General features: G+C 36.6%; 1 protein-coding gene across 5 annotated transcripts in view; it reads right to left on the bottom strand.

Moving 5' to 3' along the window:
* The window catches only part of LOC145933398 (membralin-like), a 109318-nt gene that overhangs the window by 18948 nt on the left and 77390 nt on the right, over nt 1-12980 (bottom strand). For 2 of the 5 annotated variants that reach the window (XM_083033068.1, XM_083033067.1), the window contains exon 13: nt 7758-12697. In XM_083033068.1, the coding sequence (XP_082889194.1) occupies nt 12531-12697 (167 nt within the window). In that variant the 3' untranslated portion in view covers nt 7758-12530. Of the gene's footprint in view, nt 1-5567; nt 12698-12980 lie in introns of those variants that run through there. The other 3 variants (XR_014424854.1, XR_014424853.1, XR_014424852.1) reach the window with 3 other exon arrangements.

The following is a 12980-nucleotide window of genomic DNA, read 5'->3' on the forward strand; positions in this document are numbered from 1 at the left end:
CATTGTCGATTCCCCTCTTTTTTCGAAAGAATGTATCGCCCATATGTACACCATGTCTAAAAAATCGAAACTATCACGACACTTGTTTATTTCCTAATTTAGAATATATTCCTAACTTGGCATCTTCAAGTTACGATTGTCTTATATACGTATATCACATTGGGTATCCTAGACTTATCGAACCACCGGTTAATAGCAGAGTTTTTGAATTTTCGAGTTCGAAGCGATTGAAAATCAAAAGTGTTTTACAACCCCTAAGCCTTGTGGAAATAAAATATTAACAAAACTACATTTTTTAGTTAGTTTTAGGTCGAATTTAATTTAATAGAACTTCAATTTAAGACTTACAATTAATTACAAAGATATATGATGGCAAAAATTGAAAGCTTGCAAAGAATGATGACCTCCCTCTACATTTTCGTTAGGGAAAAATTGTCTCCAAATAATCTTAAGAATCTTCCAATTAACGGATGGTCCGAGTCTGAGATACCCTGTATATATTTAATCGTATGTGCTTCTCAATAAAAATAAGTAATGCATCAAAATCTATTCGGACAAAAATTATTTATTCATCGGCTAATAATAATCAGTATATCACCGAATACGTGGAAGGAAATTATATTTATTGCTGGAATCATTTTCGATCGGGTTTATAACAAATGCGCCGTACACAAGCTGGAAAATTTAATTCGTCTGAATGGTGCAATACTTTTTTATCATTGTGTAATAAATCTACGTGATTACATACAAATATATTTCGATACGTACAGAGCTACATCGTTGATTAGCAATTTTATTCTCTTAATTGCGTCGATGTAAATACAATGGTTTTATACTCGGTTAAAGTGATAGAGATATTTGACAATTTTAACTTTTATAAAACAGACCTCGCACATACACATATGAACCAACAATTTGAGAATATCCCAAAAAATTAAAAATTTTTTAAAAATGTTTGTTTCTCTACAAATAGAGAAACAATACTGTTTTAATTATGTATATGTCATGTTGATGCAATCTGAATATAAAAAGTTTGTTCAATTTTCTCGAATTATCCAAGGATATAATTTCTATTATATAAATAAGAAATTAACATAAATTAAAAACTATATACAATGAAACACATAAGATAACAGTTCAACGGCGTGATATTTCGTGCAAGTTGGTTGAATATTTTAATCGCCAAGAATGTTCAGAAAATAAGCGACAAAGAATTTATAGAAAAGTTTGCAAATGTGAAACCTCGCGTTCTTTCGAAGCACCTCATCACGTACACATCTCTCCTGCGCCCTCGAAAATACAAAAATTTGTCGTATAATTTTTAACATAACGCCAGCGACACAGCGGCGGCACCGAACAACGAGAACGAACTAAAGTGACATGAATCGATAATCGAACGCCGAGGGTGAAGCACGTAGAAATTATATTATCTTTTTCTTGTCGCGTACTACGTCGAACCTAATAGCCTGACGTCATCGATGGGAATTTATAGTCTCTCATAACGGGAGATTTATTTTTAAAAATTATAATATACATTCTGTGCGTATTTTGAATAATCCGAAGATTAATATAATTCTTTTTTTTTTTTTCTTATTTATAATACACAGATTTGTCACATAAAATGTTTCAACGAGTTTATCACCACGCAAGATGAACAGCTAGGGAAATACATTAACGATGAATAATTGATCACGTAAGTAGGGCGCAATCTTCAAATCTACGTGCAAACTTGTATAAGAGAACTAACAAAAATGTTTGTTTGTTTTTAACGTCATGAAATTTGCATACGTTGATGCTGCAACGATGATACGCGGCAGCATCTGGCGAAATAATATATTATAGCGGTCGCACGTGCGAGTTGTGTTACTATCCAGGTGCTGTAAGAATTATCTTAACGTTTCGCAGCTTCTCTCCCGAAAATATATTAACGCATACACGCATACATGCAATGCGCGATATTGAACAAATGAAAGCAAACAAATACAATATAACAATATAAATACAATACAATATAAATACAAATACAAATACAATATAAAAAAGATGCAAAAACCAATATATCAAAAATTATTGTTCGAACTTTCGTAATAGTTTCATACTTAACTTGATATACGGCTCTATATCTATGTTTTTTATGTATATTTTATTTGCCCGCTTATACTTGCAACGGGGATAAAAAAAATGATATTTACATTCTTGATCTAAAATGTTAGCGCGTGATGGATGTAAATTTTATCACTCTATAATAAAGATCCGAGAGAATTTCCGTTTTGAGGACAATCGAGTTACGTTGATTACGCAATTGCGAATAAAGGGCAATGTCTCGCATTGCCGATGTCTATCTAACCGCCTACCCTACATACTTACTTACCCCGTATATACGCCCCCGACATGTGTGCGAAGTGACGCGTCTACTACAGGAGGCAGAAGCTGCGAAACAAATGGTGGAAGTAGCTAGAAGAGGATGTTTAGCATGCACGGGAAGCGACCGCTGCTCATAAAGGATAGGAAGGAATCCACAATGAACCGATAAGCGAATAATCTCGCGAGAAAAAGGGAAGAATATGAAGGGGTAATGGAGCAGGGAGGAAAACTGCCAAGACGGAGCGAGGGCGGAGCGAAAGCGCATTAAAACTCCGAGGCCGCCCCCGTCTCTCTAAATTTTTCAAAAATTTGTTAGCGTCAAAAAAAGACGCAATTATCGTATCAACTGCTACGATATTATTATAAACGTTATATTAAAATATTATATTCAAATTTAATTATAAAATTGAGTATTGTAGTTTAATAAAAAAAATGTTAATTTATAGAGTTAGGAATATAAAATATTATCGTGTTATTCATTTTTAGTATTATTTTTTTTAAGATTATTATTATTCGTTGGGCAATTATATAATAGAAGATTGTTATTTGATTTTAATTGAATAATGTAGAATTATTTAATTGAATTTATTTATTAAGTTGTCATTTTCATCGGTATTTATATAGAATAGTTTATATAGAAAGTGAAATTTGTTTGGATCGATTTATATTAAATTAGTGATACGGGATATCTTTTTCGCGATGATATGCGCGCGAGTATAAATAATTGGACAACGCCAACAATAAATGCGTGATAGCGGGTTGAAAAGCCGGCGTTGCGGGCGAAGAGCCAACGATAGTCTTGCCCCGATAGACTTCTCTCGTTTACGCCGATAAAGTATGAGTACTCGAAACTAACTACCTACTCGAACATCAAACGGGCTTCCTCCACACTCTGTCGCTCCCGACATTTCATCCCCCGGCTTTTCATCCTCTCGATTCACGGCTTCCTGCTTACGCGTATCTCCCCGTATACTTTTTTTTATTATTCCAACGTGTCTCTCCTTTGTACATCGGGCAATTATATTTGTATCCGCGTATCGTCCCGAAGAAACATCGCGAGAGTCTCTTGTCCCATCTGAGCGGAAAATACTTTGGACTAACAGGAGGATTTCCAATTCAACGCTCGCGTTTGTCACCTGCGTAAAAAAAAAAAAAAAAAGGAAAACGCGAAGGAAGAAGCTCAACCAAACGGAATAACTTGCCATTACAAAATCCTAAGAAGAATAGCGAATCTGTCTTCCAAGATCAATCGAACTTGACTTCTTCCTTTCACCAGCTTTTCTAAACCGAAAAGCGTTATTGTCTGCCCTTTAGCCGCGCGCCGGATATATCGTTGACACTTTCCACTGCGATCAGCGATATTCGACGACGATATCGATGAAAGAATATGATTACTATATCTAAAGTAATAAGATTATAGAGAGAAGAATTTTCTTTATCATTTAAACATTTAATTCGTCAATATATTAGTATAAAAAAATAACATAAGATGCGTATTTGCAGCGAATGAATGCTTTCCGCTACTATATACGGGGGCGAAATATGATAAAAACGCATATACGCTAATTCAATTTAGTCTATAATCCAATTAACAATGAATTATACAACTAATGAGGAATATCGTGGCTGTATTAAAAATTCCATCGTGTTCCGGGAACTGGCGCTATTTCAGGCGCACAATGAGTACTTTATAATTGGAACATAACGTAACATTGAACCTCATATAATAACGCTGGGAGGAAACCCGGCGAATAGGAGTTATGCTTGTCAGAGAAGTACTTCGGGTACGTTATCTTCATTAAAACGTTGCGGGGATTCGGCGTGAAATTCATACGCGTAAAAAGTGTATAGTCATAATTCACTGCGCATAAAACTCAATCTCTCGTATATATTCAATGTTCCATTCGCTTTATTAAACGACTGACGTACGAGCCGTAAAACGGTATATGCTGAGAAAATAATGAATCGAGTGTATAAATCCTATACCAGCACACATTTGTACGCTAACCAGCCAGTGTTTGCAAGAATAAAAGCTCAATTCGATGTGGCAACAAGACGCTGTGTGCTTTGTATCAAGCAACCTCTGTAATTATCGAAAACTTTTTGGCAAAGCAAAAGAGAGTCGTGGGCGATTAATGTATAATTATAAAAAAAAAAACATTCTTGTCAAAGATGACAAGACGCTCTGCAACTTCGATAGTGTCAATTAACAACTCGATGGTATCGTCAAAATAATTACGAATGAAGATTGAGACTCTCGTCTTGCTGCAAAAATTCGCTTTAATCGACCATTTGATTTTGTGTAATTGCAAATTTAAAGTAAACTGCTTTCTCTCGCGTTCTCACGATTCGAGGGTTGTGTTACTGTAACTTATGAAACGCGTTATTACATTTGTCAAATTTGTCGCATCCTATCATTTCGATAAAAAAATCACGACATGCCAATTTAGCCGAAATTGCCTATATTTGCTTCATTATCTCAATCAAAATCATAATCTCAAACAAAAAAGTTGCAATGCGTTAGAAGTAGCAAGCACAGATCGTAAGCTTGATTTTAACATTTTTTTCATTGAATATTCGTTTCAAACAAAAAAAATGTTGACCAATCGTACAAGTTTCTTGTATATGCGGCTGTAACATTGAAACGCGATAAAGTCAGAGATAGCGAATTATTGTTACACCAAAAACAATGTAACGGCAATATTGATGCCAAATTTGAAACAATTCGAATGGCGTAGTTTTAACAAACGTACGTGTTTGTTTTTTTTTCTGATACATTTTAGACTAATCTCTCCCTGTGATATGGGAAGCGTTGTTCGTGCATTTGCTCTCTTTCACACACAAACACACATATATGTATATACATGTATATGTATATACATGTATATGTATATACATGGATATGTATATCGCTATATAAATATCGCGAAAACGAGAATCCTTTGTTATAGAAGCGCTATAGAGCGCATAGAGAATCCGACAAATTGATTTCCCGACTATATGTATATATGTATATATACTCGAGAATGACAAAAAGGGAAGATTATATTTTATCGGATGTAAAAAGATAAAGCATATACGACACATCTCAATGACTTACGTATTTGCCCATTTGCGCAATTGTTGTCGACGAACATTCGAAATAATTGGGTATTATTGGTGTCTCCCCTCTTCCCCTTTTTCTCTCTTTTTTTTTCTCTCTCTCTCTCTCTCTCTTTTCTAGATGTAGTGTTTGAAACAAATTACGAAAGTATCGATACGATATTCTCGGTACTAAAAACACAGATCGTATGTGAAATTAGACATTCAGCCGATTTGATTAGATTGGGAATGGATTAATTCGATCAAGCGCAACCGGGAGACACGAAGTTGGTAAGCTCTGATAGAAATCAAGGGCCAGACCCTCTTGGCATAGGCGTAGAATATCTGGAATCATATATTGTTGCACTCGCGCATCTCTTTTCCGCGAAAAATAAATTGATCATGTTTTATTTAAAAAATGAAAAGTGATTAGGGACACAAAAGCAACAATGATATACCATCGGTAATCTCTATCCTTACGTTAGAATCATTCGCCGAATTTTCCCTTGGTGAAAAAATTTAATAGTGCAAAATTAATTAATCCATCATTCATTTAATAATCGCATCTGCAATATGCGGATGTTCGTATCGTATTACTAAACGGACGAATATCCGCGCCAACGATGTACAGAAGAATACTGACACTCGTCGTACGCGCCATACGTGGCGTACATGTACCTGAGAAGACTTGGGAAGCCATTAGCTAATTAATGAGATCTCCTCCGGCAATGCGCTCGGCTTAAAGTCGGGAAAACGCGTACCTAATGCCCCTCGAAACTACAGCCAGCATTTCGAGCGAGCGAAAAAGACACACGCTCACCTGGAAAACATCTGGAACGCAAAAAACACCCCGCGCGATATATGCTTTCAAATGAAATGAATATGCGACTCTGCTCGAAGAAGCACTTGTGACAACCGATTTTATTCAGAGGAGCGAGTTTCAAACTACTCAAATCAATTAAAATTTCAAAATTTAATTTTTTAAATCTCCATAAATCTCCCTTCTTCGAGGGAGATTGCATATATAAATTCATAAGAGCATAAAAAATTTGATTGCGATTTATTCCTATCCAAGCTATCTGAAATCTATCGATAACATTAGATCGAAATTAGGAAACATATAGAGGAAAAAGGACAAAGAGAAAGATATTATCAGTATTTTATTATTAATATTGTCTAATTTTTCTTTTTTATTTATTACGGAATCGAAGAAACTATTGACAGCATAACATAAATTAGATCTAAATATAAAATAACATTAGATCTGAATTAAACTAAATTATAATTTCTTGTATTAATTATCATTATATTTTTCCTCATTCTTATACTTTTAATCGCATTTCAAATTTTGCATAAATCTAATTAAATCTCATTATTCATATTCGAAAAAAGATTATAATAGCAACTTCAGCGAATTTTCACGTACATTTTTTTCTCTTTCTCACACATTTCTCTCCTCTCCCTTCTCTCTCTCTCTCTCTCTCTCTCCTTCTTTTTCCCTATTTTTGAACTATTCATCAAGCATTGAAATAAAACAATGCCCCAAACTTTATCTCCAAGAGAGAGTCTAACTAAGATTTACCACAGAAATTAATCCAATGTCCATGTTCATCCTCGACGCCCAGTTCTCCGCTCGAGGGCTCGACTTTAAAATAGCGTCAATATTTTTTAAGTACGAGGTAATATCGCGCTATAAATTTTATTGTCACTTTCGTTTAGCTTTTATCCCACATTTAATCTCTTTTATATAATTTAAAACAAACTCTAATTTACGAATATCGTATATATGTATTTGTGTTTTCTTCCGTCCTATATTTGTAACATAGGTAACAACTTTGATACATATATCGATTACAATCGCAAGCGATTTTTGAAAAATCTATAATTGACTTGATCTTGTTATTTCTAAATCTCTCAATAAATAAAGAAAAAAGTAATCTGATTTGATTCACTGGAATTCAAAATATTTCCATAAAATCAATAAATCGGTAGTTTTTTGCGTTCTCTTCGTGGTATGAATTTTTTCATTATAGAGCTTGTAGTTTCCATCGCGCTTCCAAGAATCAAGTTGTAATTGCGCCAAGAAGGCGATTTAATTTCAGGTACGCCGCGTCGCGTATTAAGACGGCTTGTTTTAGCGCGTAACGGGGATAAAACTAAAACGAGCGAGTGAACAAGGTACTATGGTACAGAAGACAGGCCGCGACGCCACGTGCTTGGCGGTCCTGCGAACGACAGTCCATTGTTTCGCGGATAAGCCGTTTTTATTAAAGCGGATGATTATTTCGACGTCGAGCATCGTCGGTGGATAGGACGAAAACCGATCGATGGCCGAGGCCATCGTCGTCGTCGTCGTCGTCGCCATCTCGGGCCGCCTTCATACCTGATTAAGCGGCAAAGTGATACGCATCTGCGGCATTAAAAATATTTGGCTTGTTGTTAAATATCTCGGTGAAATTCCAATTTAAATTCTCTGCGATAAAGTCTATTAAAATTCAGCAGATTTTTATTATCTATACATTTCTACATTATTTGACATTTTATAAATCCACTTTAGTTTTTCTGAAAATAATACGCAAGTCTGTAAAATCGTAAGTTATATAAACGTTAAACATCCGTTCTCTCTCTATATATATACATATATATACTTTAATAAAATATTATATATTACTTAGAATATGATTTTTTTGTAAAATCACAAAATGGAATTTTATGATTAAAAGTGTGAAAGCACGTGAACAACGTAAAACGCTTTCCCGGCGCCTTATCTTTAAGAAGGAATTAGAGAGATTGGAACCCCGGCCCATCTCTTCCTCACGGTCCGAATCAGAATGCAAAAAAGAAGGAAAAAAAAAAAAAAAAAAACTGTTTCAAGAACGGACGAACCGCTCTTACATGGTTCGTAGAAAAAAAAGTGCGTTTCCACGCGACCGCTGTTGGTATGGTGCCGATGGAAATCTAGTAGCCCGAGTGAGAAGAGGGAGTTTCAGAGGGTTAGTCCCGAAGAAACAAAATGACAAGAGAGAATGAAACGGAAAAGGTAAAAAAATAAGATGCGAACGGCAAGAGGGAGAGAGAGGGAAGATAGAAACACGGCGAGATACGTGTAGGTTCGTCCATGTAGGGACAGAAGGCAGCCCTGCGGGCAGGCAATCAAATAAAGTAGTCCGAGGTTGCTTTGCCGGATGCAAATTCAGCCCCCGTGGGCTTTCTGTTTCCATCCTCCCTCCCGCTCTGTCGCTCTGCAACTGCGAGCCGGAGTCTCAGCGCGAGTTTCCGGGACACACGGAAGTGGCCCTGTAACTGCTCGCCGATACATATCCTCCTATACCTCCGCCGTTTCCTCCTTTTCTTCCCATTCCTCCCGTCGAATTGTTTATTCTAGCCTTTTCCAGCTTGAACAACAAGAATCGGCACCGACAACATGGCGCGCGTGTTCAATCAAACGCGTTAATAGTATTCAATGGATTTATTTAAAAGAACTTGAAGAAGAACCTATTTATTTATACCTTGATTAATTGCAAGATTAATTTAAGATTTAATCGTTCCAAAGAATGAAGCTCGCAAAGAATGAAGAATCGATCAAAGTATTTTTGTGATTACCAAGGGGTCAGAGCTTTAACTCTACATAGATATGGACTACCAGTTGCCATATATTTACAAAAAAATCGAAATAAATAAAGCGCAAAAAAGATAAATTTATAGAATAATTTTTAAGGAAGATGACGACGAGATGATACATCTCTAACATACTAAACTCGAATATACTCGAGTCGAATACGTGCGTATTCGCGAGATCGATTCCAACGGAACGAAGGGTTCAAGCGGATCGGATCGCGTCGTGCGACTCACTCCTAATTATGTCTTAATGAAAATAAATCGCTACATTTGTAGGAGTGTCGTGTCTCTTTGGGCATTTCCACGAATCGCCCACGCAGTTCGTCTTCTTCCTCTCCTTCCCCTCCTTCTCTCTCTCTCTCTTCCTTCCTCCGCTCTATCCGTGTTATCTTCTCGTGCTCTACGCCACCTGTTTGATTCTCTCAAAGGGATACCAGTGTCTATTTGTCTATTTCGGTTTATCCCGTTCCCCTCCCCCTCCCCCTTCTTCCTTCCTCTCCCTCTTTCCCGCCGATTCCATGACTTGGATTTGGAATCCAACAGCCTTCCTTCTGTCTTCCTCTCCTGTGCGCCCTTACGTTCCAAGTTGAACAATCAATTTCAATTTCGCGAGAATCTCTTTTAAATCTCGAATTCGTCGCGCCGTATCGCAAGCGACGAGACCGTTCGGGAGGAAGAGGGAGGGACACACGAGTTAATGCACTTAAATGACAATCGCGAATAATAAATCGAGAGACACACAATAATCATATATGTATAAGAGACCTCTGCATTTATTTATAATCTAATAATAATAGCAGCGATAGAATAGTAAGGATAGCATCAGTAACAATATTATCCGATATGTACAATTATAAAAGAAACTTACCTATATAAATAATGAAAAGAGAAAGGATATTTTTTTTTTCTTTTTTTTTTACAGAAACGATCGTCTACAAATGTAATTCTGTTGAGGGAGATGGCAACAAAACGACAACGACACAACGCACACAACAGTAATTCTTAATAAATAATCGTCTCTCTTTTCTTATACCTATCAATATATTAATTGGGCACACGCGTACAATTCTGTTTTTTTTTTCTTCTTCCGTTACTGTTATTAATATGCGTCGAAATCTCACCACAATTCGTAACTTAATGTATATTTTACAGTATGCTGATATACACAGTGTACCAAAAGATCTGGCATATTGTATTTATTACATCCGGTCCATTTTTTATATGACATTCGTCGCGATGGCGAGGGATGCTGTCACGTTTGTTTGATAAAGCTCAATCGTTGCAGATCACACGCACATCATAGGTAATAAAACAAGACGTTCTTTTCGCTTGTCCGTGATACACAGATATCACTGGATGTCACATCACAGACTCCGGAACGGTATATAATATACAGTAAGCTTACAGTTACAAAGATTACACCGTTAATTCATAAATAACGACGCGTCGAGATGGTGAACGCGATATCGGCGATTCAGAAGCGGTTTCCATTCTTCTCCTCTTGTTCTCTCTTTCTTACTATGTAAGTGCAATAGTTTGCGATCGTTTTATTATCCTCGCGACTGAGACAATTGGAACTTGACGCTGATTAGAATCGCGTAAAAATGACCGGTTAATTATAAAAAAAACAGTGAGTTGAAGAAGTGTTATTCGTGGAATGAACGAAACACTTTCGGACAGAGATCTCATAAAATATATATTATGGATAATGGAAAAGTGGAGATGGGAAAGCGCGTTATGATACGCTATCGATTCTATTCGTTTTTCGGTAACTCGCTGTGTCTTTAGATGTAGCGTGGTTGTTTGAATGACTCGCTATTGAATATCGCGTACAAATTTATAAATTAATGAAATTCTTACTATTTAACCAGACAAGCTCTCTTTGCGTCGCTCAGCGATATAGCATCCTGTAAATTTCAAAATGTTCGACAGAGTCAAAACTCGATCGCGTATCTATCACATTAATTCTTCTGTCAAGTTACCTCGTCTAACTGAGCAAACACACAACGTCGAACGTCGAAAATAAATGAAAAAGAAAAGAAACAACGTCTCTCATTTATGTACAATCATACCAATGATCTGAGGATGATGTAATATTATCGATATAATTAATAAAATCTCTCCATTTAACGTAAATCGTGTTCTCTCTCGCGCTCGCGCGCGACAGACCTTTGTTGGAAAAATCTACTCACGAGAGAAATGTCGTCTCCGCGTTCTGGGACGAGAGCCAAAGAAGATTCCGGTGAAAGAATATTCCGGCGAAGGCACTCTGACTTGTTGCGCTCAGAGACTCATTGTCAGTGCACAGTCTTACCGGTCTCGCCGACTAACGCTTCTCTAATATTTTCAAGAGACGAAGAGTACAGAGAGACAAGAATGCGAAAAATAAAGAGTTTAATGTTCGACTGTGATCCCGCTGTGACGTAAAATTGAATTTTCACGTAAAATTTTTGGCGCATTTCAATCAAATTTCAATCTCGATAATCGTAAATCTCACGCATCTCTTAAACGCAATCTCTTGTAGTTTTTCTAGTAAGTTCAGCTTTTGTGATTCAAAAAGTACACGGTTATAAAAGTAGTCATTAGAGAGATGATTTTTATTTTAGCCACGTTACCTTTGCGTTATTCAAATGTAAGAGTTTCAAGAGTTGATCAAATGAGTGAAATAGAATAGCTAAAAGAGAATAATCCAAAATAGAAATATAATATTTTGAGAAGAAAAATATATATTTAAAATACTTACTTTTTACTAAGACTACTGTGATAAGAGATATTATATTTACAAAATAAAAAAAAGAGAGAAAGAAGGAGAGAGAGAGAGAAAATGTTGAGATTATTAGCGAATATGCGCTTCAATCAAAAGGTAACATTTATCGCAGCATGTGTTGTGCATTAACGCGTGTATCGTTTGACGCATCTTTCTACAGATAATCAATGTAAAACCTCTTGCATCGTGTAACGCTGATCGTTAAACGTAAGACATTATTTGTATGCGATTTGTACAGATTGGAAAATGAGATAAATTTAGAACATCGTGTCTTATCATTCCTGAAGTTTTACATCATAACAACTAACTTTGCTATTGCGTAAGTTTAACGAATCTAACATCGAATTGCCGAGTGCATTTTAAATCCGATATATAATCCCCGATATATTTTTTCCCCGTTAAAAATTTATTTCACTTATATATTACTACGGCGCGCCGCACCGTATTAAATCTTTGCCTCTCTTCGTCCATTGTTCCGACTTCAATAAATACGCGATACCTATTCATTCTCAAAGACTCAAACGTCCTCTAAAGCTTATCCTCGTCGAAATCAAACTTGTTTGTCTTTCGTTTCTAACATAAAGATGATATTTGCATTACTTTACCTTCCAGGATAGGACCGCATCGATCTCCCGCAGGGAGACTGACTCTCTTTTCGTTCTCCAGCTGCCATGTCATCTGTCATCATATTGCATAAAGTCTAATGTTCCTTCCTGTCCTCGGTAGACGTCGTTTCCTTACGTACATCCTCAGCAGATTCGATGACCTCGAAGCCTTCGGAGGACGAAGTATCGGCGGACGAACTCGTACCTCCGGAGGCTGGAGGAGGAACCGCGACGGAAGACACCGCTGTCGCGTCCTCCGACACTGCGGTTCGGAAACGAAAAAAAAATGTTACGGGGATGTGTCGCGAAAGAAGGAAAATATATATCGTACTCTTTAACGCGCGTTTCGAAGAGCAAAAATATTCGTGATAAAAGTCAAACTATCGGTGTAAACGCGCGACTCTGTAAGTCAAACCGCAGCAGCTGTAAACAAACTGGTTTCCGATGAGGGATCATTCGCTCGCTCGCGCGCGTGTTAAAACGATTATCGATTATCCAGGACGAGTGCGAGAAACGAGAGATGAAATTAAAAGCCCAGAAAAATA

The sequence above is a fragment of the Prenolepis imparis genome, unplaced genomic scaffold (genome assembly GCF_030444845.1).
Source record: "Prenolepis imparis isolate NDT839.2.m4 unplaced genomic scaffold, iyPreImpa1.0 SCAF_3, whole genome shotgun sequence".
Taxonomy (NCBI): Eukaryota; Metazoa; Arthropoda; class Insecta; order Hymenoptera; family Formicidae; genus Prenolepis; species Prenolepis imparis.